Source organism: Taeniopygia guttata, chromosome 2 (genome assembly GCF_048771995.1).
Source record: "Taeniopygia guttata chromosome 2, bTaeGut7.mat, whole genome shotgun sequence".
NCBI lineage: Eukaryota > Metazoa > Chordata > Aves > Passeriformes > Estrildidae > Taeniopygia > Taeniopygia guttata.
In genome coordinates, this window is record NC_133026.1 from 44,522,623 (window position 1) to 44,549,704 (window position 27,082).

The 27,082-nt window shown below is 39.5% G+C and overlaps 1 protein-coding gene across 9 annotated transcripts in view; it reads left to right on the forward strand.

The window, feature by feature from the left end:
• Positions 1–27,082, forward strand: part of MYRIP (myosin VIIA and Rab interacting protein) — a 208,743-nt gene that overhangs the window by 138,364 nt on the left and 43,297 nt on the right. For 6 of the 9 annotated variants that reach the window (XM_030265134.4, XM_030265139.4, XM_030265128.4 and 3 more), the window contains exons 4-8: positions 16,139–16,275; positions 17,826–17,909; positions 18,530–18,627; positions 18,932–19,012; positions 20,574–20,723. In XM_030265134.4, coding sequence (XP_030120994.3) covers positions 16,139–16,275; positions 17,826–17,909; positions 18,530–18,627; positions 18,932–19,012; positions 20,574–20,723 — 550 coding nt within the window. The remainder of the gene's footprint in view (positions 1–16,138; positions 16,276–17,825; positions 17,910–18,529; positions 18,628–18,931; positions 19,013–20,573; positions 20,724–27,082) is intronic. The other 3 variants (XM_041714512.2, XM_041714513.2, XM_041714514.2) reach the window with 1 other exon arrangement.

Sequence of the window (27,082 nt, forward strand, 5' to 3'; positions counted from 1 at the left end):
AAATTTCGTAGTCGTGCTAAATAACCACTAAGTGCAGGCTCTGAGTGAAGGGCAAGTTGAACACAACCCAGCTGAAGTGATGTGATAATGGCTGCAGCAGTTTGGCTTGGCAAGTCTTGAATGTGCCTTCTGTAGCTGCAGAGTAGCTGCAGAGCTGTGGTGCTGCACAGCATATGCATGTGTGTTGTGCTGTGTGTCCGTGTGCTCCCTCCCTGTGCCTCACAGCTCACATGTGGGTGTCTGGAAAAGACTGTTTAGAGCGGAGCTCGATATTCCAATTCTTTTCTGTAGTGAATGGTCTGAAATAACAGTGTCAGTACCATGACTTTGTTTTTTGTGGTGATTTGATAGTCTCATACCCCAATGTATTTACCAATGACTTACAGTGGCTGATTTGTTCTGAATTCACATGGTCATACAAAGGTTAAAGCAGAGTCTTGATGTTAATTTTCTAGGTATATTTTTACTGGCACTGTGACAGACACATTTGGATATCAATGATACACAGAAATTTATGCCAGTATTATTTTCCAACAAGATCAAAGACTATTATGAAAGCTTTTCCTCAAAGCAACATGCTACCGGTGGATTGAGAGGTGACATTGGATCCACAGGTGGTACCAGGAGGGAAGACAATCCCGTTTTCTTCTGAAATCTCTTACTTTATGGAGCTTCCCATTAGCCTAGGATTCAGTAATTTTCAGTAAGTCCAAACTTGGAGTGATGGTCTTGTTTATAAAAAGCAATATAACTAAAAGCATTCAGCTAGGCTGACCTGACTCCTGCTACTGTGGTGTCTTGGGAAATGGAGCCTGTTTGATTGTACTAACCAAAAATATTTCTAGAATTGTTTCCCCATTGATAATTGTTGCCTTGAGGAATGGTGGTCTTTTCTGACTGAGGCAGCATGAGAAACCTTACAGAAGCCTGTAGGTTGTGGGCATGGAGCTTTTTCTATGTCATCCCAAATCCTCTGAGAATAAAGGCAGTGTTTGGGCTACAGGGCACACAGGCTTGCATGAAGAGATTTGTATGGCAGGAGTTTGCTGGGACACATGGTATGTGTTTGTGGTTCCTTGGCTGTAAAATAGGAGTGTTTTATTGCTCTGATATGTTTTGGAGCAACAGCAGTGAAGCTGTGGGAACAGAAGTAGTGCTAAGTAGGCTTAATGCAGATGATCACTTTTCAAGATTTGCATCTGCCATCATATATTCAGCCATTAATAATTCTTGCCGTATATCTTAACTAAACAATCTGCAAAATCTTTGGCTGAGGGCTGTTTCCAAGTCCAGATATGCTGCTTGTCTAGTGGATTTGGAAGGGGGTTGCATGCAGTGTCACACTCTCTTATTCGACCCTTTGATCTCGCTCACAGTTCTTCATGCGTAAAGATCTTGAGAGTGTTGGTTTCCTTTTCTCTTCAACACAATAATCTAATGTAAAATAGCTAATTTGGGAATGAAAATTGGAGCTTTAAGACAAATGTTTATTGGCTCAGTATTGGAGAGGAGTCAAGTTGAGTGGAAAACACAAGCCTTAGAGTCAAGATATCTGAATTCCTTTCTCAACGCTGATTTTGAAAATAACTGGAAGCAAGTCTTTTGGTGCTTCAGTGAGTTTAAAGGATATTTGGCCATTTCTTTTATTTAGTACTTGAGATTTTAGTTTGCTACCTTTTGGAGATCTTAATTGCTTTAAAATAATGGCGTTATTATCAATGAGGCAGTAAGTTTCAAATAACTGTGGTATATTGTATATGCTTACTGATTGTAAAGAATAGTAATAAACCATATAAAATGTCACATAAAACCAGGATATATGTAAAATGGTTTTACTAGCTGCTTTACCTACCATAAAATTGTTGCACTTTTCCCCCTACAGAGTTAATCTCTAAAAAAAATTAGGAGTTGGATCATAGGTTGTATCACAGTAGCTGGCTCTGACCTGAAAAAATACTTTGGTTACTATTTATTAAAGAAGTTCTTGATTTTAACTCTGTTTCTAGACATTTTCTGGAAAATCTCTTTTCAATACCTGTGTTTTTGTTTTCAGTATACATATAAGTAATCCCATTGTTGCAGCTTGCAGAGTATTTGTTGTTATTATCTCAGATTGAATAGTATTTTGATGGATTAGATGTATAATACTCAAATATTTTAAAGCAGCACTACTAACCTGTCACTATTCAAGGTATGATTCATTTCAGTAGTCAAATGTCTGTGTAGATCCTTTTATTAATTTAATTGATAAGCTGAAAGTAGATAGATATTCCTAATACTTTATAGTAACACAGCCTCTTCGTTTTGGGGACTAGTGTAGAAGAATTAATTTTTTTTTGCCATCTTGAAACTCAAAGTCATGTGCGTTTTTTTCTGACTTTTGTGTTTTCCCTCCTTCCCTAGTGTTTCTACTCATGAGGTCTGTACTCTTTTTCAAAAATGAACTTATGAAGGAAATAAGAAAGAATATTTTTAAAATTAAAGTTCCTCATAACTAAAGGAAAGTGGAGGGTAAACACCCTTGACTAGTCCGTATTTATTTGTTTGTTTCATATCTAGAAGAGATAACTGGTTTTCTCTTTTCACTTTACACAGTTACCAGATTTAATGCATCCAGCTGACTCCATATAGATTAATGTCATCTTAAAGACTAATCTGTTCTGTTTCTCAACTATAGGATTCTGTTAATGCTTTTCTGTGTCCAAAATAATTTTTAACTTGTTTTGGTTGAAAATATTTGTGCCCGATCCATAAAAAACATCCTTTACAAATGGTCATTTAGTTATTTTCTCATGGATATTTGTGTAATGGAAATTACTTTAGCACCTGCACTGTCTTTTTAACAGGGTAACTGCAGAATTGCACCCTCTGTGGGATATAACTTAAGCATTATGTATACTGGACATTTCATATCCCTGATTCTGCTGGGCTGGCTGGTGAGTTCTGGAAGTCTGACCTCCTAAAAGAAAGTTGGTGTATTAGGGAGCCAACACATACACTGGAAACATTCTTAATGCATTGCTTTCTGCCTGCCTGCCCTAGTACTCTGCAAATTTGTCTTCAGTTATGCAAGCAAATAATTTATCCTACCTTCATATTGCCTCAAGGAAAGGAAGAAGAATGGAGAAAAAAGAATGACAAGAAAAAGGGGGGAGCAATGAGTTACCCACGGTGACTCACAGAAGTGCCACGTATGTGCAGAGAAGGTTTTCATTATTTTAAGGCATCTACCTTAGCTGTAGAGGATAGACAGACAGAGACCCTCTGTCTCCAACCCACTGGGGTTCAGCAGCCATTTGGCAGCCTGTATCATGAGCCATAATAACAGCTGGTAGTTCAGACTACAACCTGCCTGCTCAGTGGGTGTACCTAGTGGTTAGGATTGCTCCCCCAAAAAAGTGCTGTCAATTTTCTCTTCTCTGTGAGAGGACTTCTGCTTGAGAATTGGTGTAAATTCTGTCTTCTTTGAAGAGAGGTGAGAGTAAATGATGCCTCAGAAATGAGAAAAGGCTTCTGTTGGCCCCATCTCTCCCTGTGGTCATCACACACAGGAGGGATGTCCAAGATACCTCCTGTTATTGCAGTGGAACCTCCTGTGCCACCACCAGGTGAAAGCACACGAGTGTCTCTATGCAGCAATTGTACATTAAATCCCTTTCTTCACTATGGGCTTAAGCAACATATTGGAAAAATGTAGAAAGAACTTGATTTCCTTATTCTTCAAAATTAGCTCTGTGGGTTTTCCTTAAACATGAAAAGCTGTGGTAGTGATACCTTTTGCAGTTAAAACAGGAAGAGACGTCTGGGCCAAATAACATAAATCCTGTATCTACCAGATATTAATTAAGTTTGATGGGAACTCAGAAATTCTTGTATGGATTTCTTCTGTGAGTGAAGCAGGGGCTCTTCTCAGCTGAGCCTTGTGGATGTAGCTGAGGAGGGCTTTGATCCTGGCGCTCCATTCGCTGCCAGCAGCTGAGGCTGGCACCAAGGAACTCAGAGGGACACTGCACACTGGCATCAGCCATGTGCATGACCAGAGTAGCTTTGCAGCTCCTTTTGTTTCCATCCCTCCTGTTCATACACTGATTCTTCTAATTCCTCCCATTTTTCTTATTTGATCAAACTTGCTGATACCACGCACACATACTTCTTATCACAGCTGGGTGGCCCTATGAGGGTATCCTCTGCCTTGTGCAAATGAGAATAAGCTTGCCTTAGAGAAGGCAGGAGGACTGTATGGCTTTGAAGATTTCTGCTGTTAGGGAAGTGAATCCTCTGGACAGCTCATCAATTTTACCCAGAAGCAGGAACAGTTTTGAGAAACAGCTGTATTTCTCTGACAGTCTGGCTAATTTGTGCTCAGATGTTTTATTTCTCTGACACAAGCATTTATAAAAACAGAGATTTGGGGTTGTTGGTTTTTTTTTTTTTTCATTATTCAAATAACTGAAAATCCATATGAAAAGTACATTTGTGTGTGTGCCCAGATGTAGAGCCCCTGTTAGTAAGGCCAGCTGGGATTAAAGTCTCATTTGTATAATTTATATAGCTTTGGAATTTTTCCTACGGTTTTCAGCCATAAGCTGGAATTTAGCTTTTGTCAGACTGCTAGACAGCTTGCACAATAAAGCTTCTAACTAAAAATATATCTGTGCAACCCAGAAAACCTCACCATTTTAAATGAAGTGACTGTAGAGTTGGTTTGAAAAGACAAATTATTATAAAAGAAAAAAAAAAACAAAAAAACAACAGTCATGCCCTGGGTGTTTTAAAGACTTAATCAGTGAGCTCCATGCAGAAGTAGTACAACAGATAGAAAAGCAGAAATGGAGTGGTAAGTAACTTAGGAGGCACATACAGGATGCTTGGGATGCTCACAGCAGTAGAGTACCCTTGCACAGCAGCAGATGCTCTCTGATGAGTTGCCCTTGGTCCATTTGGGAAGAGCTGCTGAGGTGCAGCGTCTGACTGAGCCCATCTCCTGGGGCTGGCCAGCTAATCTACTTCTAGCCCATTTTTCACTGTAATTCAAGGAAATCTCCTTGCTTGAACTGCTGGATAAACACCTGAATCTTGTCTGGGTAGTTGCTGTCCTAGGAGTGCAACATCACTCCATCTAATTCTTCCTCTTACCCCAATGGGAGGGTGGGTAGCAAGGAAATAGTTTCCTTACACCTCTCAGCTAGGGACCTGCATGGAAGGATTTGGATGTGTCGTGCTCCTGCTGGATAACACAGCAGTGCCTCCAGTGTGTTCCTGAAGCTATTCTGTGGCTTATGGAGCTACTCTGTGTCTGCAAAGCAATAAGTATGTCATCTCACAAAGGGGTGGTGGAGGCACTGTGTGCACAGCTCCTGGAAAAAAGCAGTGCAGCCTACTCCAGCAGAAGTTGGGCTGTGGGGTGAGGTAACCAGTGCAAAATATAGGAACTGAAATTGCATCTCTTCACTCCCCATCCAAGTATTTTTTTAAATTATTTTTCACTTTTTTTTTCCTTCTTTCTTTCTTTTCTAAATAATTTTGCAATGAGCCCAGCTTTCTCTTTGATTTTGCGTGGTGATGAATCTTCTCATCTTTGCTGGCATTTCACAGCTGTTTGTTCACAGCTTTCTCCAAATATAAGAACAGAAACAGACCTTCAAGCAGAGGATTGTTATCTTTTTGGCGTTCCTGAGCTCTATATTAAAAGCCCTGCGTATTTTTCTAATCAGGATTACAGAATTAATTTGCATGGTTTATCCTCTGGTATTTTTTCTGATGGGGCAGAGTTTGTATCTCTTTTGTGAAAATTTTTATGCTTCATCGACCTTACTTTTGATGTTCTTCAGCTGTTTCTCAAGAATCTGTGGATTAAAAATGAAGTTTACAGAAAGAAAAGCCTTCACTTAGGTAATTTGAGTAACTAATCAAAGTACCCTTATGCTCTGTAGTTTCATTTGATATCTGCTGTGGTTATGGAAAACATTTCTCTTGTGGATGAATGGTGCATTTATTCGTAGCTATTTATATTCAGTTGTATTTTGATTGTAAATAACTTTTGTTCAGTAGCATGAATGTAAAGTTCAATGAGCAAATGTTCCTGACGGTGTTTTGATGTTGCTCTCTGCATTCGGAAGTTTATTTACATAAGGTTTCTGTATGAATTTTCGTTCACTTCAGTAGGTAGCTGCAAAGGATAAATTTGTAGTAATAGCACAGCAGGAAACGAATGTCTCTCCAATTGAGACTTTATGAGTATGTGTTGCTGTTGTTGTTTCTTAAAAAAGCAGCAGCATGCATTCATTTTGAGGTACTATCAGTGTGGATTTTTGTTCTTCTTGTGTGTTTTCTTTCAGAAATCTGAAATAAAATTAAACTGATGCATTGTAACAAGTAGAAACAAATATGACAGGGAGGGCCAATATATGTGTGTTCAGTGTAGCTGTAATAACATGTTTTGCTTCAAGTTTATTTGCGTTTTGCTGTAGCATGTTGTGTGACTGGAAGTGTCATAAATTTACTAATGGTGCAGTATTGATTAATTCTTATGATTTGCCTAGGAAAGTATCTGGTACCAGATGGCCAGAATATAAAATTCCTTCCCTTTGAAAAATACTGCGATATTGAAAATGTATTTTATTGCAAATTAGGATGGGGAAAGAAAGAAACAAAACAAAAATTTTATATGAAATGAAATTTCTGGGTGAAATTACTTAAGGATGAAAAATTGTTTCAGAGGTATTTTTTTTATTTTTATGGTTTTCTTTTATTTTTATGGTTTTTGCATCATGCATAAATTCCATGGATCATATACAAATGTCAGGAGTGAATTCTGAAAAAAGTACTTCAAAGCAAACATATGGAATGTTTCATTTGTGCAGTATCTGAGTGTTCCAGCTTTTACAGAGGGGTTTGGACTTGTTTCCATTCAGTTTCAAATATCTAGTGGTTACTTACTTAATTTTCATCTGTGTTGACAGGTAGTATTAATGAGCTGTGCAAAGATCCACATTTTAATGAAGGGCTTAAGAGGGAAATACTTGGCAGTGTTGTGAGGAAGAAATCTCCAGGCATTGAATGAAACACCTAGAAGGGCTGAGAAAAGAAGGGAACAAGTTCTTTCTTTTCATTTACACCTGTGGTAATGGGCAGTACAGACTGGTTTTGGCCACTGAATGACCTACAGTGGCTGTCAGTAACATCTGGGGATTATTACACACCAACCCAGAAGTGAAAGGCAGAGTCAAGTGAAGAGAACTGGGCTTTTTGTGCAGGTGGAGTTGGTAGTGTTATGGATATGACCATAAGGCTCCTTGTGAAGGACAGGCTTTATGGTTTTCTAATGTGGCAGAGTCATTTGCTGATCAGTGACAAGGTGTTAACAGCTGAGTGCCAGTGAGAGACACTTTAAACCTCATTTATGAAAGTGTCACCCATGTAATTACTGGTTTAAAGAAGAGGTGGATTGAAAATAGCCTTCACCTAGTTTGACTAGTTCTTTCTAAAGAATTGGCAATTTCTATGCCTCAAGTCTCAGTGAGACTTGGAGGGATGTGTGACCCAGGGCATTGTGTAGGCCAGATTCAGGATCACTGTGGCATGTCTGGTGCTCTCACCAGACATGTGTGGGATATCATCCACTGGAACTGCGTTGTGCAGTCACATCCCCACAGTCATATTTGGTGCTCATGAAAGAGAGCTGGTATGGCCTCAGATTATCTGTTCTGGGTCTATGTTTAAAGAACCATGCAGACCACTTGGGTATTTTCTTACTCATCCCAGGGGAAGAAACAATGGGAATTATTAGATGACTAGAAAACATGATGTGGGATGAAACAGGATTCGTTAAACTTTTTTTTAAAAAAAAGGAAAAAGGAAAAGAGCAAACATCTTAAACTGTCTTGTTTAAATAGGTTAAATAATAAACAAGGAAGGTTCAGCTTGAATGTTAAGAAAACCTTTCAACATTAGGATAGGAAAACATTAGTGGATGGCTGAGGAGCTCTGCTACATCAGCAGTCATTATGAACAGGCTGCCTGTGTATCTGCTGGGAGTGATAGAGGTATAGCTCATGTATGGGAGCAAGGTGAACACCAATGTGATCTCATTTCTTTTATGGCCTAGGGCTCTGCCAGAGAGGCTTGAAAGCAGCAGTAACTTGTACTGCAAGCTCTCTGCAAGCTCCCCTGCAATGCAGCCTTTTGAACTTTACAGTTCACAAGTCAGCTCTGAATAACTGAGGCTCACTTTACAAGGCAAAAATGGGGAAAGAACATTCACTAATGACTGTAAGACATGGCAAACATCCTTATAAGCATGTTGTTATGGCAAACTTTTATTAGCTCATGCTGAGATAATATCAGGAGCTGTATTGGATGTGGCCTCTTACATTTTTACTGCTGGTAGATGCCTAAAGAGAGGTCCTTCCCTTCTTAGGTCACTGTTTTAACTGTTGTTAGCTCTCCACAATCATGTTGTCGCCCCTGGAGTTTATGGTCAGCCAAATTACAGTGAATCACTGGGTTTGAAAATCCTCTTATTTTTAAAAATTTACTTTAATAACTCCTACAAAATCTGTACTTCATTTGGGGTGCCCTAAAACTAAACATGCTTTGTGTGAGCAGCAGGTCATGTTAATATGTCAAATACACACTTATTTGTGAGCCAGGGTATCCTGACCTACAGCCTCCCAGGGAAAATACAGGGCAAAATAGCTTAGTTAAATGCTGACAGGTTCTACTCTTGTGTCTACTGGAGGAAAGACTAGCGCAAAGATTACAAATATCAATCAATTTCTCTCTTTTTTTCTTCTATTTAATAAAACATGGTCTGAGTCTTTGATTTTCTTAAAAGAGGGGCACTGTATCTTCTCCATTCTAGTTTTCAAAGGGCTATTAGAGGCACATGCTTGACTCCTGATTTTTGCATACTGATTGAATGATGTGTTTAAGGATCAGGAATCTCATGGTTTATTTTAACATAGGGTAGATTAGATCTGTTTACCACTGGGCATATGAGTCAAAAACCTATGGTACAGAGAAATGTCTGTGAATGGAGAAAGGGTTAGGGGATTTTGCGTACCACATATTTGAGATAGTTCTCCTTTTTCGGTGAGTTTTGAAATGTTACCCAGTAGAGGGAAATGTGATTCTACACAAACTTTAACTCATTTTGAAACCAGCACATTGCTTGCTGGTTTTCCTCAGCTGTTTTACAATGCCTGTATTTTCACTAAAGCTTTCTCCCCAGTTTTACATGCTGAGGTTACACAGCTTTGCTGCAGCATCTCATGTCAGGGCATGTATGGGACATCCAGACAATTAGGAGGTAGATGTTGAAGTGAAGAAAGGCAAACCATCCCTATATACCAAGTAACTGTAGACTCTGATTGTCAGAGAGCTTTGAGTGGGACAGAAGTATGCCTAGATTCAGGTGAAGTATAGCCAAATTTAGGGAATATGAGTCCATCCATATGTGTCTTTTGAGGCTTTGTTTTTTGTTGTAATGGCAAGCACAGAATCCTGAACTGACCAGTACTGAGTGTGCTGAAGGCAGAGTCTCTGCTTACAAGAGCTTTCTTGTCATGTTTTCCATGTCATTTCCAGTGGCCAGACACAGAGTACAAGGCTAGGTGAGCCTTTTATCGGAGATACTATGACTCATTATCTTATTTTTAAGAACCAGCAATCACTTAGTGTGGCCTGCTTCATAACACAGTGAGTGATTCCTGCACTTTGGCACATGCTGCTGTGAGCAATCCCTATCATGTCCCTCTGGAAAGGCACTGAGGCTTGGTTTAAATGGCCAGGGTGGTAGAGGTTTTAATACTTCCCTCAATAACCAGCATTAGGAGAACTTGTTACAAGTTTTTGTCTTTTCTTCCATTCATGAAGTATATGTAGGGTTTTCTGTGTAAAACCTACTCTGTTTCCCTTATCCAACTTCTTGACTGCTGATTTCAAAGGTAAAGGAGACAGTGACCAATTTGAGGGTTGCACTTTCTGCTGTCTTTTGTAAACAAACAAATCTTTGTTTCCTCTCTGCTAACACTAATTTATTATTTCCTGTTGTGTTGCTCCATGTTGAAATTTAAAAACCTAAAGTGGAGCAGCAAACTTCTCAATGGTTAGGAGGATGTGGTTCTTTTAGGAAATGCCCTCTGTGGTCCTGTCCTGTTGGTTGAGCTCTCTGAATAATTAACCTACTGTAGCCTGCAGTGCTGTTACTGGGCTACATTCATATCTGCTGCACAGGAAAGTCATGATTTCACTGCGAGGGACATGGACAGTTGTTTGTTCCCCTTGTGAGAAGGATAGATGATGTTTTTAGTGGGGTAGACAGTTTTCATTCTGGGGTAGATGCTTTGACACAAGAGAGTCTCCCCTGTGCTGTTACCTGGATTTTGCTGACTGCACAGCAGTGAATTCATTGTGCCCTGCTATGGCCTTTCCTGTGACACAGCTGCATGGCTCAATGTGCTGTGCTTTGACCTGTCACAGTGTCATTTGTGTGCAGCCCTCTGCTGTGGATAATTGGAGGAAGAAATTTTCTGGAACAGCACTTGTTGAGAGATAGGTGACCTGAAGAATGCCATCAAGAAGCAAATAAATTTGCTTCTCCTTACGGCTTGGGAAGGAATTGTGACAAAGAGTTAACAATGGTGTGCTGGAATAAATTATTAGGAACTGTTTTTCCTGTGTGAATAACTGCCTTTCATAATCAGTGGATAGATGCAAAACAATCAGGGAAGTGCCCTCTTGAAATAACATGAGCATGGCCAAAATTCCTGTTCAGGGCTTCAGGGTGCTGAACTTTCTCAATAGATATGGGGGTTTAAGTCTGATTTTTAGAGAACTGACCATTGGTAGGATATTCATGAGTGTAGTGCTTTTGTGTGTAGTGCATCCTGAGGGGAATGAAGGTGAACCTGGAAGTAGATTTGATTTCATTGAAATGGAAAGGAGCTGAAAACCTTTAATTCAACAATTTATAACAAGCAGTACATTACAAGCGCTAAAGTGTCAGCCCAAAGGAAAAAGCATATCTTGCTATTGGCAGGGAAACAATAGTTCAGGATGTCAAGTTTGAAGCAATTTTACTCCAAAACTAGCAAATAAGAAGTGACAGGTTAAATCTTAATTGTTTCTTGCGGCACCAGGTTGAGGCCACTTTGTGCTGGGAAATAGAAACAAGGGCCTTGAGCTTCATATTGCGTGTGAGTCAGTACAGGGAGAGAGCCCGTGGCAGGGGCTGTGACTGGCAGTGTGACTGTCTAGGCTTAGTCTGTATTAGCTGGAATTTCCCAACCACTGGTGGGAAAAATGGTGATAATGCAGTCAGGGGGAAATGGTGTGCAGCTCCCCAGGAGGGGACAAGGCTTCAAGGATGTCAGTCCCGCAGCAGCAGCCACCCGTCTGTGGGGGAATATCAGTGTTAAAAGCAGGAATGTTTAACTGCAGCATGGCTCTTTGTCCAGCCCAGCATCTGGCTGAGCAGGTCTGCTCTGGGGGAGTCATGTCCACCAGTTTCTCAGCTCTGACAGAGCTCAGTAGTCAGTCTTCTTCTGGCTCCCACCCCCTCCATCACTTCACTCCTGGCTGAGCCTCCAGGCAGCTCAGTGAGCCCAGGGAATGCTTTCAAAGAGTGAAAACTAAACATTGATGTTGCTTTTCTGCTGACAGTTTGCATATCTAATATTTCTTAAGTTTGATGTGATTGTGTTATGCTTTGGAGCCTCCTCACAGAGCAGCAGTTCTGGCCTGTGCATAGTCCTGTATTTCAGAGATGGGTTTGATTGGCCTTTTAAATTTTCTTAATTTTAAAAGAATTGTCACATCTGCAAAAGTAAAAAGGTCTAAGAATCGTAAAGCAGCTCCATTACTGAGTGAAACTAATCACTTGCTGAATACAGATCTCAAATGACCTGAGGCTGGATGTTGTAGTAGGTCATGGGCACAGCTGGAGAAGCACAGGATTGTATTTGAGGGGCTAGAATAGTTTACTGGCCTGAGTGTTGGCACAAAACTATGGAAGATACCTTAACACAGGTATAGAAAGCTAAAAAAAGAGGCTTCATTATCCAGTGAAAGTCAGTTGCAAAGAAAATCCAAGTATTTTGTGTTGACCCTGACAAATGAAGTAAGTGTCTGTAAGATTTCAGGAAGCACCTCCTGACATGGAGAAACTAGACTGCAGCTCAGTAAGTGAATTGTAGGGGGAAACTTCTCACAAAGTTGATGGGAAAATGTTGTTATTAAACACTTCTTCATAGTCCAGCTTGTATTAAGAATAGAGATTAAGGTCATATATATTAAATTGGCTCTTCCTTTTAGAGAAGAGTACTTGCAGAAGCTTCATATTGCCTTTGGACCAAGTAAAACCTCTCAACTTTTTAGAGGAAAAAAGAATTAAAGTGGTAAATCAGGCACTAAAGAATCTCCTGTGTTTTGAGTACTGTGTATGTGATGTCTTTTATGTGATTGTCTTCTCGTCGTCACTGATAATGTGTCCCCACTTCCCAACACAGCTGGTGTACTTCTTTTCCTGAAGGAAATGCTAGAACTTTACTATTTGGGTGCTTCAGGTGAGAAGTGTTCTGAAAACAAATTGTAAAGATTATAATGGGCTTATCCCTTCTCATGGTGCTTCTTGATTAAGACAAACATGTTGTGATGCTAAAAAAAAGACAAAGGCTTTATAATACTTGTTCAAGTTTTAATGTTATATCAAAAGCATCTTCCTAGCTTTCACATTTTCTAAATAGACAGAAATTTAAAATCATAGTATTGTCCTCTGCCAAAAGCACTTAAAAATGCTACTCAAATCTGTGGCAATATTATATAACATAAATAATGTCCTTAGTGTTTAAAGATATTTATCAATAAAGACAGAACAGTCTTTGTTGCACAGATAGAGCAAAAAATGGCTTCAACCAATCCTGCTTCTTTAAAATGCAGACAAATAATATCCTTTAAGAATGAAATTTTTATTTCACAGAGAGAACTTGCACACTTTCTGTTAAGACTAATAAGAGAAGTGTTTCATTCCAATGAAATTTAATGCTAGCACTGTCATAGACTTTCATTATTCTGGACTCATGGACCGCTTTTGCAGGAAACAGCTTTAAAATATAGGTCAGCATTAAAGGATTTTGAAATGAGGTGAAAATACTCCTATTTCTCATTTGAGTGAGTCCTTTATTTTAGTATCTATAAGTGAAGTTCTCTGTTCTCCAAATCCTTTCTCTGTAGGAGGAATCAGCAGGGACATTGTGACTTATTTGAAAGTTAAGAGGCTGAAAAGCTTTAGGGGAAGCATTGTAATCTGTTATAAAACACATTCAGGACCTAGGCCTAGATTTGGAGCATTGGTAACTCTCCAGCTCATAGGAGAGAAGAATGAGGTGATTAGATTACTCACAAAGTGTTAATCCTGCAGCAAGGAGGAAACCTAAAAAAAAAGAAATAAAAAAAATCCTTGTGTTTACACCAGATTAACTAGTACAAAGAGGCAAGCATCTCCTTTCATGGTTGCTTTGAGGTGTATAATCTCTATTCTTCTGACTCTTCCAAAGTTCATATGCGGAAACTGTTATAATTACAAATAAAAACCTGTTTCAATTGCAAAGCATTCTCACCTCATCAAGAACAGTGCTGTTAGCTTTCTGCTTTTACACAAGAAGTGTTGACCAGAAGTACATGGTGACACAGGGAAAAAGATGAGGAAGCAAGCTTGCAGTTAATCGTACATATATTTTGTTTTCCCAAGCTGCCAGCTCAGCATTCATAACGGGCTATCCTAACTCACACAGAGCATTCAAAGATAGGCGGCTCTCTCTTTTTTTTTAATCTCGTCACTCTGTCTGAATATTAAGAACTGGGTCTGCTTGGCTTCCAAGATGACAAATTTAGCATTTTGAGCTAGTGCAGCTGGGGTTACTTGGTAAACATGCTGAGGGAGTTAGTAAGGCTCTTCAAAGCCCTAAAACAATGTATTTGAGGACTCCAAGTGCTGTGAGTCACCTAGTGGTGATGGTGCTGCGATACTTTTTCCTGGGCAGCGTGGAGAGCACTGCATTTACTGGACAAAAGAGCATCCTTTCTGGTCAATACCTCCTGCTAGGACACTGCCAACCCAGTCATGCTGTTTTATCCTTCATAATGATTGTGACTCTGTGCTAATCACTGAAATCTTACCCTGTCAGGTTCTGCAGAAACTCAGTGGACAAAAGTGAATGAAATTCAACAAGCAGAAGACAGTATTTGATGCAGTTTATACAAGAGCAATTGTTCCCTTCCCACAAATAAGGCAGGTCCTCAAAATGCCAAAGAATTTCAGGTTTGGGAGAGAAATTTCCCTCTGTTCAGATTCATCACCATGCCAGCAGTGAAGCTTTGATCAGTGGGTCAGGTCTTGGACGGGCATCATAGCAGATCTCTTGGTGGCAACATTATGGGAATTCAGAAACCCTGTACTTCACAGACTAACCAAGGAATCCTTCCCATTGTTTGTGCTCTGGATACTTGTGTTTCATCAGAGTAATTTCTCACATGTAAGGATATTTTCCTGGAGAAAAAAAAAAAAAAAGATTTTTGGTCTTGTCATATGTTAGTAATATTTGTAGAATGGTGAATATTGGAACTAATCAGCCTCCTGGGAACCATAGTTAGGCTTGGGATATTATGGTGCAAATAGATATTAAAGGGCTAATATTCTTACATTATTTGTAAACATCTCTCCTGCATCTAATTGCTGAGACAGAACGCAATAAAAATAGACTTCTGTTCCCTTATGAGCTTTTTCTTCAGTTATCTTCTTTAGAGCAGCTAATGAAACTTTAAGGGTTCACAGTTTGAATACTATAGGCTTCGGTGATTTTTATTTTTAATTTCCCACTGCTGGCATTTGCTACTAAGTACTTTCTGGTGATGACAGGCAAGTGGACTATATCATGATATTTTGCACATAGTTGAACCCCCAGGCTCAGCATGTTTGTTTGTTTGTTACTAAGAATCTTGTCCTGAGATTTGGTGGTTCTGATTAAGAACTACATTTCTAGTCTGTCAGTAGGTGACAGAACAAAAATTGTGCATTGTCACTTGCCTTGCACTTTACAAAGAAAAGTTCATAGTCCCTGAAGGAAAATGTAAAGGTGACGGAGAGACTGTCATTTTATTTTGTTTTTCAGCATGGCTCTGGGTTTTAAAAATGGAGTTAAATCATCTAAATATGTTGAAGTCTGGAAATGCTGAGAGTCTGGCCCTCCTGATGGTGACACAATTTCTTTAGGGGTTCATATATTGACACTGAGTGCTGGCATTAGCCTTTTGTTCTCCTAAATCTGTTGTTAAGAATAAATCAGCTTTAATTTATAGGTGGAACCCGAGGATCCCCCTGCCCAGTGACACCCTGGGTAGGAAACCTACAGGACTGCAGTGGGATCCCTGCTGTCACCTGAGGCTGTTTGTGCCTGGGAATGTGGCACAGGTTCTCTGCATGCACTGCTGGAGGAACAGGTGGAGCAAGTTGCCACATGCCATACTGGAAAGAATACAGAGCTCGCCAGCGTCTCATGGCTTTGTAAAGTGTCTGAGCTCTGGGGACAAGTCTGTTATGGTGAATTACTGTTGTCAGTGATGCTTCCTGTGGAAAGTGAGAAAGCAAACTGTAGCTCATTCTGCTTTGAGGTCCTCTATTAGGCTTTGTCTACTCTATTGATTTCCCCAGATAAAAGTAGTGGTGCATTTTTATATAAATGAAGGTGTTTTATGGCACATTGATGGGCTTCTTGTCTTACATTATCTGCAAATCTGGGTAAATGAAGGCTATTTTTAAGCCCTCTGCTGTTCCAAGGTTGTTTGTAGTTTTTAAGAGATTGTATCGTGACATTATAATTTAAAAGGGGTGACCACCTGATAGTCTGATAGTACCAAAACCAAATAAACCCTTGAGTAATGTGAAGAAGATATTTTCTTATGGCTTAACATGTTGGGGTTTTTCCTTCCCATAGTATACCAGGCGCTTCCAAAGTACAAACAATAAAGAAAATATCCAGAAAGTATTAGATTTGTGATCTGAAGCATAAAAGATTTTTTTCCCACATTTATTTGTTGTAGAATCATTCCAAATCTGCGGGGGTTTTTTTTTCTGTTTTAGGCTCCTAAGGACCCAGTCTCTGGATTGGTACTATAATAATGTCAAAAGCCGCTTTAAGTGTTTTGGAAGTGCCAAGGTCCTGAAGAACTTGTACAAGAAGCATAGACTGGAGAGTGGACTTTGTCCTGATGCAATAGGTAAGAACAGCTGTGTTGATTTCTCATAAGATTTATTCTTCTCTACTTTAACACAGAAGCTGAGACAATGAAAATTCGGAAGTTATTTCAAGATAGTTTTTTAAACACAATTTCCTTATTTGCAAAAGAAATACCTCAGTGGAGAGATAAAAGGATAAAGCATCTAAAGAGCTGTTTAAGAATTCAAACAATGTTTAATCTTAATTATGTCACTGATACAGAAGAACTGTCTATAAAGTAAATTGCAATTTATATTCTAGCTTGTATCCCCAGATTTATTACAGTTCTGAGTAGTCAAAGAATGAGAAAATAATTTTGCATTCAACATTTGACCATAGGCACATTTCTGTGATGTTTGAAGCAAAATTTGGTTAACATGAGATACATTCAGTATCCAAGTTGACCAAAATTGACATTTCCTTACTTAGACTTTTGCATGCTTCAGGATCTGAAACTGGCCACATTTTATTTTTGTATCAATGTTTGTAAATAGATAGAAGATACTGATAAAGTATTGGCATCAACCTTTTAAGTGAAGACACAACTCACCCCTAACTATGCTGTTCTAATGCCCTACTCCATAAGAAGAGTGATTGGAGTCAGAAAATGGGTTTGAAGAAGTGGAGTGTGATGTCATACTGGTAACTTCAGCAAGTTACTTAGAACACAACTAGCTGAATATTTGACATTTCACTGGATTTATTGAAGCAGATAATTTACTCTTGTGATTCTTTTAAAATTTGTAAAGAGAGTGTAACTTTTCTGTAGTCCTTCCTTTGTCTTTTTATGAAAATATATGGAATGGTAAGTAGACTCTCTAGTCCTGAGTGAAAATTTTAGGTGTTTATTATGAAAATTGACATAAAGCTTCTAGGGAAAAGTGACCTATTTACTAAACTGTGGTTTAATAGTGTTTTTCCTTTTTGGGTATAAAATTCATAATTCATGAGAAGATTCCTTAACAACTGAGAACAAATGTATGAGGATAAGCAAATCTTGCTTCAGTCAGGGCACAAGTGGAAGTAAAAAAGTGTGGCCAGGGATACTTCCGAATTTTTATATGATGTGTTGCCTTTATTTACCCATAGTCTCAGTGAATGGGTGCTTGAATGGAAGTGTGAAGGATGCAATGATGAGCTGCAGTGGCATGTGCACTCTTGGTGAGACTTTTCCATGGAAGGCCTTTGAGTCTAAATGTTATTGCTAACATTCTTCTGCTATCCCTGTGACTGTTAGGTAAACCTTTTGTTCGCTTTGAAGATAAATACTAGTATAGGTTTCTAGGATAAAATTCCCTGTACTTAACTTCTGCCATGCATATTTCATGCCTAGTAGCTTCTTCATCTCTTTTTTACTGTAGTAATAGTTTTGTCTATTCAAAATGAATGAGAAGTCTTTGATATAAAAGCAGCAACAGCTAGGGGAAATTTTCCAGTTATCCCCATTGTGCCCAGTGCCACCATATCTTGAGTGAATATTCTAATGTAATAATACCTTGGTTGCTAATGGGTACTTCTTACAGTAACACATGGTTCTGTCTTTCTTTTTAGCAGAGGGAAGTTTGTATGAAGGAAGCTTTGAGAATGAAGGAAGCATTTGTGGCAGTGACTCTACCTTCTACCAACAGACGGAAGGTATGCTGCTAAAATCTCATCTGATTACAAAGCAGTCCTTACACTTTGAGTTAGTGGACAAGTAGCTTTGAGTGCTGGAAAGTCTTGGCCACAGATCGAACAATATTTTGGCTGAACCATTCAGCAAGACACTAAAAGTCTTTTGTGTATCATGCTAGAACATCTTGCTTCAGCATTACACTTGCTACATGCCTATTCTAGTATGATTTTCGTCATGTTCAGGTTTTGTTACTTCCCTCCCATTTCCTTTCCTATGCTCATATATTTTTATTTAATTCTCTTTCCTAAATTGTGTTGTTCTTGCTTATAGGAACTGCACAAATTTTCTTTCAGTTATTTCCTCCGAACTATTTTGCTACAGTCTAAAATAAGCAACGTAAAAATACCATGTTTTATTGTATCTAAGATTCACATTTAAGCAGAAACTTAGAGATTGCAACAAAGTTCTCTGTCTTAAGTTTTTTATTTTACTGTGCATATTTATGGATTGAGAAAATAACTTTTTCATGAACAATTTAAGATTTGAATATGTGTCCAGAATATGAGTCTGAATTTTGGAGCTCATTATCAATATGTTCCTATATAAAGAACATGGGGGTTTTATCTTATTCTTCATCTAGGACACAGCATGATGGATACCCTTGCTGTGGCCTTACGTGTTGCAGAGGAAGCAGTGGAAGAAGCTATTTCCAAGGCAGAGACCTACAGTGACAGCCTGGTAACACTTTCAAAAAAAAAGTATTAATTTAAATAGGATAATCATGTTTCTTTTTATTTGGGTAGTGGTACAAACCAAGCAGATATAAGCTATCTCATGATATACCTAAAGAGCTGGGCATGAGTTTTATGAACTGGTATCCAAGATGCACATTGCATTCCAGAAGGTGCGTGTGCTATAAGTGCCTGTCATTTCTTTCCATAGTGCCGGTAGGGCATATTACTCATTTCCCAATCTATATACTTTCTGTGGGAAGGCTATTTTTATGTGATTTTAGCAAATGTGGATATCCATTTTCATGCAGGACAAGCAGAATGAAGCTTGTTACTTGCAGGAGCACAAGGAGGACCTCATAGAAGAGCTGGCCACAACCATTGTGCAGAAGGTATGGCACGCTTTTCCCCCTTACGTTTAATAGCCAAAATACAATGTGTTAGAGCTCAAACACTACTAACAACAAAAGAATGCCAGTAATGTAGAAAATAAAGTAAATGAACTATGACAGCGTAGACTTCATCAGCTATGTCTGACAGAGATCAGTTTATATGTCAGATCAATCCACTGCCTATACCTGATGTCCTACATGTTCAGAGCTGAGACGTACCACTCCCTGAGGTTTGTGATGTCCTTTCTTGGAAGGGAAGGTCCTTGCTTGATGGAATTTTACATCTGTATGTCACTTCCCCACAAGCACAGGGTTTTCTAATGTCAAGAGGTATGGCTCTCGACCATATACATCACTTCCCAAAAGATAATTTGCCAGTGTAAAGAAGTATGACTTCTGACCATACCCTCTAGTGAACCCTGCGTCTGCAACACATTCTAAGAAAACAACATCCATCATTAACACAGAATTCTCTTAATGATACTGTGAGACACTCAAAAATCACAGAATCCCTGGCAGTTTTGAATTCTGTGGCTTTTTAAGTAAAGCTCATTCTTCTCCCTGCAAAGCTCATGATTGGCAGAATGAAAGTGGAGGGCTTGTACCCCTTGAGAAAAAGTACCCCTTGAGTTTGCCTGGACAGTTTGGAGTAAGGCAAAATGAGCGTGAACAGAGCACTATTAAGGTCCTGTGGTCAGTAAAGTAACCACTATGCGAAGTTAGTCTCCTTCTATGTGAAATAAGCTAGGTGCCACATCTTTGTATGGGCTGTGGCATTTAACAGTGTATGGATCACACACCAGAAGAGGAACACGTTGTTTATAAGGCTATCAAGAAAAGCCAGAAGAGCAGCAGCTCACTGAAAAATAATGCCTTTTTTTTTTCAATGGTGATGTTAGACTATCAAGTAAGTCTTTATTGGGTCTTTCATAGTCCATAGCCTCTCTCAGCCAATCTTGAATTGCTACTGTTTTTTCAAGAGCTGAGAGCTGCCTAACAAGATCTTTTATGCCACAGAATATTCTATAGATATCTTATATTTAACTTGTGGAAACAAAGTGTAGCAGGGAGTACAGGGTAAGGAGACATAAGCTCTCTCTCTCTTAAGATGGTGTAGATTTTCAAAAATAAAAAGTGTCTAGAGACCTTAGACCTATTTGTTCTCACTAGAATGTGTCTGCATGTCATGGGAGCGCCTTTGAAATTCCCCTCATATCTAGTATTTTATATTTCTTGGCAAAAAGTCTTGTCTGAGAAAACACTTAGATGCTGCTAAAGTGTTACTGTAGCAACAGGTTTCTATGTTTATGTAATGCACCTCTGGTATTCCTGCAGGCACTGTTACATATTGCATCGCTGCTTGTGTGCTTGCAAGCGGTAGGACTTCAGAGGAGAAGTAATTGCATGAGCTGGAGCCAGAGCAAAGGGAAAGTCAAATGTTTGTCCTGGGAAGATTGCCTTAAGACAGGGTTCATTTAGATCTTCCCCTTATGGCTCAGACAGTATTTCCCCAGCAGCATTTTTCTGTCCTCTCCCACCCTGTTTCTCCCCTACCCTGCAGATTATAAAGAAGCAGAAAAGCAAACCTGAGCAGGGGGAGGCCGACTTGGAATGGCCGCCGTCGCGGAGCAGCGGCCTGGCGTCCGGCGCTGTCTCGGACCAGAGCATGCTGACATTCCCAGGGAGCCGCAGGGGATCCTACACCTTGTGGGTGAGTGGCACAGCACAGCTGTCCTTGCTTTCTGGTGCACAAAGCCAGAAGATTGCAGTCATGGATAAGTATACTTGCTGCCTGGAACAGTGAGTGGAGACGTGCAGAGAACAAGCATTAATTCTGTGTCTGGACAAATTGTCACTCAGTTGCATGCTTTCCTAACATCCCATGGGCCACGGAGGTACATCACAGACATTGTGTTGTCTTGGTGACTGTGCTGGGGAGGACTAAGTTCGTGATATGAACAGTCTCACTGCTTGATTTGAATGCTAACAGGACTCGATACCTCAGTGTTTATTCCTCAGAACAGTTTTTCAGCTCACTTAACTTTTATGTAGGTCTTTGCTGCATGTGTTACCTTTTCTTTTGTATAAAGTTAGGTTTCGGTAATGTTTCTTTTTCTCCTTAGCCATCTTACAGAAAAGAGCTACCACCAGCAACAAAAAAGGAAACTCAGCTGCAAAGCACCATTTATGTCTTACACTAAAGAATGTTTCCTCCTTCCACTTATTTCTCAGCACAATGTCTTTATCTCCTGCTATAAAGCTGAAGAAAATCTGACAAGCTGCATTACTAACAGTTTTAAAAGAGCAGCAAATAAAAAATACTGAAAATAAGCTGTAGGCTTGGACAAGCACTTTGGCAATCAGAGAGGGAAGACAGTGACAGATGAGTCAGTTCCAGTGCATTTTGACACTGTGGTTTAAGCTGCTGCTCCCAAGTGTCCTGCTACTGTTCCAGTAGCCACCTCTCCCCCACTAAGCAGAACCACCAGAACTGAACGTGGGCTATGTCCTAGTTCCCAGCTAAGTTTGCTCACTTATACTCCCAGTGAGAACAGATTTATGCCAGAATATTGACTGTGGGCCAGAGTTGCTGAAATACAAACTTGCATCCTAGTCTTCTAACTATTTGCAAAATGAAGCGGTACTGCCTTTAATGTCCCACTGTTAATAAGTGATCACAAGTTGGGGTGAGCACGATTTAAGTGGTTTGTTCTGTCGCTCCTAGGCAAGTTGTTTGTGGAATATAAAAGCCAGGAGAGAGAGAGTTAATTTTGTGTCTAGCTCAAATGAGTTTTCTTTCTTAAGTTTAAGGACAGGACTCAGAAAAATATGCTGTTCAATTCCTCAGTCATTATACCAGAAGCCTGTTCTGCATTTGGAAAGTTAACTTTGAACCCAACACATTTTGAAATTCTTTTCTGAAGTAACAATTTAGTCCTGATTTTTTTGCTAGGGAGAAATTCAATTGGTTTGAGTAATAATAGACTTTGTGAAAAACACTGGAGAAGCAGAAATGTCACACTACAGTGTAAACAACTTCAAAACCTCTGTAGCCATCAGTCAGTCTTAGAGATCCAGATGTGTACAGTGTTTTATAAGGACACTCTACCTCTTTGTACAGGGTCTTTTGCCACATTTTTCACCATGTGTTCCAACTGTCTTCTGAGCGTGTTTTAAGGAACACAAATGAATTTGGCCATCTGCTGTGACTTGTTTCATCTCTCCCATAAATTTAGTTTCTGCCTTTTGCTCTGCTAGGGTTGTGTTATGTGATTCTTTTCTCCTTTGAAGTGTGTATATGTTTATTTTTGCTTTTCTCTGAATAGAGGAGATTTTCATTAGTATGACCAGACACCCTTGTGAAGGAAGGATAGCTCCTGTCATTGCCATAGCCAAGATAGTTGCAGTTATGTTAGGCTGTTAGATAGCACAATTAAAGTCACAGAACCTGGGCCTGCTGGAAAGTCTCCTGAAAGGCAATTTGTGCAGAGGGAATGTAGGGCTTACAGCCTGCTTGATTCTCATCAGCAGTGCTGAAACAACTCAAATTCCTTTTCCTGAGCCTGCTTTACACTTTCCACTTTGTTTTCATTCAACGACAAATGGGAAGCATGCATCTGTCAGTAGATTTGTAGGACTAAACCACATCACTTCTTCTGTATATTGTTTGAGAAAGTTATCTTTGCTGCCAAAATAATTGCAATTTTTTTTTTTCCTTTCCAAAACAAAACCTAGCTTCTACAGGAGCTGGCAGAGAGGCCATTCCAGGCAAAGCTCCTTACTACCTCCCAGGAACTCTTGAGTCCAAGTCTGTAACAGCAAATCTTCTTGGATTCCACTACAATAAATGAAGCTTTCTTAGTTCCTAACTGATGACATTATGTTGACCAAAAAACCCCAAACTCTTGATTTATGTACATACATCCTAACATTGATCTCTGTGTGATGGCTTAGTTTAGGCAGAGATCTGCTGGTAATGATAAAAACCTTTCAATATTAGTACACACCACAGCTAACAAGGGGTCTACTGCAACAGATTTATTAGCACAGGTGTTCCTAGTGTAGCCAAGGTTTTTGTGGCCAGACACGGTGGCCACAACCATCCCAAGGGAAGGAAGAAGAAAAACAAGTTGTCATTTTTTTCCTATCAAAGCTATCCAAGGAGACTATTACTATGTCAGAGTTTCCCAATAAAGGTTATTTAACTAGAACTTCCCTTGTTCAAGTATTTCTTTAGTTCCAGGCTAAAAAATTAGCACAGGCAGGATAGACTAAATAAAAAGAAAGAAGAAACACAATTATCAGTAAGACAGGCATGCAGGGGAAAGGGAGGTAAGGATAGCAAATCTTAAGGCAGTCAGAATTTCATGATTTAAAACTGAAAATTTATCTTAGAGGAATTTTTTTTTATGTCTTCTGTGCAGAAGATAATACATGTGCTTTTGCTAGCACAGTGAAACTAATAATATATGACACAGGACAATTGCATGTTGTAACTCTGTCCTTTAGAAACCCATGTTTATTGTTGCATTGCTTTTTATTACCAAAGTCACTTCTTACAGAGTCAGGGGGTGCTGTAATAAATCCAGCTATCACCTTGTGGTTTCTCCTGCCAAGCAATTTTTCTGTTTATTACAGCTATTTGTGTACAGTTCATCCATATTAGCCAGAAACTTCCAGTGGTCTCTGGAAGCCCTGCATTACCTCCCTGCTCATCCAAAACCATTTCCTTGAAAAAGTAATTAAGTTAAAGTTTCTCACTTCCCCCCTTCAAACTGTAGTATTGATTGTTTAACTGTAGTAGTACATGTGCTAGTAGCTATAGACATTGTCTTCTCCTTTTTTTCCCCCTCTTAGATTTATTTGAGATACTTCTCTCAGGCTAAAAATAGTGAAACAGGGCTGAATATTTTATTTCCTCATCTCATAAAAAGAGATGGATGGCACCATCTGTTTCTCATTACCAATAAGCAACGGCTGTGCAGTGTTGGGATAGGAGGAGTGCAGAGCAATGGGTGGATGCTTCTCTGTTCTCTCAGTCCAGTTTGCCCACCATACATCACTGCCAGCCTGGTAACAAGAGAGCAAACAACCAGTTGGCAAATTGTATCCCGTTTAAACATTGATGGAGTGAAGGCACCCTGGTGTGTTTTAAGTGCTGTATTAGTGGTCTTTATTTTACAGCATAAAGATTGCATATATAAACAGAAGCTCATCCATAATTTATAGTATATAAAACAGCTAGGGATATAGGGAAAAGGAGGATTTCATTAAATACACATTATGATGCTCCTCAGGGGAAGCAGAAATATATTGGTTAAGCTAATTTTAAGGTCCCTAGTGTACTGCAAGTTGTTTATTTTTTCTTCCTTTTTTTTTTTCTTTTTCTCCATTTGATTTGTTTTAAAGTAAAGGAAGGTTACACAAGCTTGAGGTTTAGCACTGCTTTGGAAATCCCTGGAGGTTTTGCAGGTGCTCTGTACCTTTTTAGTTTTGTCTCAATCAAAAGTGCTTGAAGGAAACCTTTTTGAGGAGGAATCCTGTTTAGCAGTCATGCAGCAAAGTGGGAGAGTGATTTCAGATGAGTGAGGTGTAGCACTGTAGATACCAGTTGACATCGCTTCCTACCTGTCAATGACTGCATCAGGAACATCGTATTTATGTCTAATAAATAAATGTGTCATGTCAGAGGAAGATGGCACTTTTAATTTTTATACAGGAGCTGGCAGCAGAAGGTTGCATGGCATGTATTGCTGGGACCTACTTCCAGTGAGACAGGTGTGCATTCATCCAGAGGCCCATCAGCTGGATCCCAGTGGGTTATTTACTGTATTGTTTCCTTTGAAAGAAGCCAACTGCACCATCATCTTCTTTGCACAAAATGGGAAAGAACAGTGCATTTTGAGATGGAAGAGCACTTGGTGCTCTAAAAATAATGTGTCTTTTTCATTACTATTTATTATTTGAAGGTCCAACTTTCTCTAAATACTTTCCAGGCTACAGATAATACTGGCATCTGCTGACTCCACAGGTGACACTGTAACACTGTAATCTCACTGCAAAACCAATGTGGATTTCAGATTAGGATGGCTCTGTCCATGGTAATCTGGTTGATTGCCCTCCTTCCAATGCTGCAGAGCAATAGGATACAACTCAACTGAGATTTTGACTCAGCAACTAGTGCCAGATTTTAAGGCTCAGGTCCCTGAATAATCAGTGCAAGGCAAACATGACAGCATTGTCCCTTTAAAGTTGTTTGTGTAGCTTGAGTTTGTAATTCTTCTTGAGATGTATCTCTAGCATAAGATTACTGATTTTTGGTTTCGCAGTACTATCCATGCACTTGGCAAACTTCCAAGATGGTTTTGGATGCTAGGTACATGACCGAGTCCAGGCGGGCCTACATTCAGCTACATTTGCCATCAGCCAACCAAGATAGGTTTTAAGGCATGAAAGGGAATGTTATCTTCCAAATAATTAAGCTCGTATGTTGTACTTTCAGCTTTACTTTGTTTCAAAGATGCTATTGTAATACACTCCTGAGTTTTGCAGAATTTTCAGGTCTTACTTGAAACCTGTTTTAAGGATGCTCAGAGCTAGGCTGCCTGACAAACCTTACTTTATTTTTAGGGTAAGTCAGGGTGTATATTGCTAGAGGAAGAAGTAAATAAACACAGAACACTTAAGGCTTCCTCTGGTGTTTGAGTAGGAGATTCAGTGATTCTCTCTGATGGGCAAGTGATGTGCTGAGCACAGCTTTGTAGATGAGGGTCAGAACAGGACATGAAAGGTTGCACAGGGAAACTGAAGCACCTAGAGATGGATAAAAAAAGAATAGTTGTGTTTAGTGAAGAGTATTCACTTGAAGAAAATGGTGTGTTTGTGTTTAAGGCTGCAGTTAGACCTGAAACATGGGTGCCAGCTCACCTCCTCCCCCTTTCCTCTTATACACAAGCATTCTTCCAGAGAGGTGTGCTAGTAGCAGAGCAAAATCCTTCTGTCACACCAGAACCAGTGATCTGGCTTTTGCTGTTTCTCTTTCTCTTCTGCAAATAAAATGGCAATACTGTCACCACAGGTGACAACTGAGCTCTCAGTGTCTTCAAACTGGGAAGTGTCTTCCCTGATTGTTCTTAGTTTCATTTGTTTAGTTTTTTTCAGGACATGTGATACAACATTCAAAGTGTGGGAGGAGGGAAAAAGAATGGGCTCTGGGTGAATGTGTGAGGAGCAGTAATGGCTAAATGCATAAGGATACCTTGTAAAGGCACTGTGAGGATTACAGTTGCATTGGTGTATCTGTCCTCTGCTCCACAAACTTCAGTAGACTTGTTTGCATAAATGCATTACATAGATCAAACTATGATATTTTATGCTCCTAGCACTTCCCTAATTTGTTGACCTCAGAAGGGATGTTTATACTCATATTCTGGGATGAATATGAAATATCCATTATTACTAGCTTACAAATTCCTTTCAAACAAAGCAGTAGCACTTTCACAGGTGGGGCCAGCTTTTGAATAACCTCTTGTCTCTCTCCCTTACAACCCTCCTCTCCATCTGGTTAATCAAAGTTAGCTAATCTGAACTGAGCCAAAATAAATGTGCACCCAAATGTGGCTCTACATATTACTGCACAGCTGTGCAGTTCATCCTGCTGACAGACCCATTCCTGATAAGCTAATAATTGTTTTTGTAGTTTTTTAAAGGAACATTGCTTGTAAGGGAATCATATGTCTAAGAGGCCAGTAGAAGGATGGAAACAATCCATTGCAGCCAGGATACGTCTGTCACTAGTGAACAAAAAGCCAGCTTGGGCAGACCCTTGAAGGACATGTTCTAAGGCTTTTGCAGGAGAGGGACCAGTCATCTTTGCTTTCTCCCAGCCTGCTGTTCAAAGGTTTGCCCTAATGGCTGGGATATCCACAAGGGGTGGTTAGGAGGGAAAAAAATCTTCTATTCATCTGCCTGTTCTTGTTCTTTTTTAGAAGGTTGTTAACAGATCCTTTGCCACATACAAGATTAACTAAGGAACAGATGCTCGAAACCCTTGGTATTTCACTCCCACTG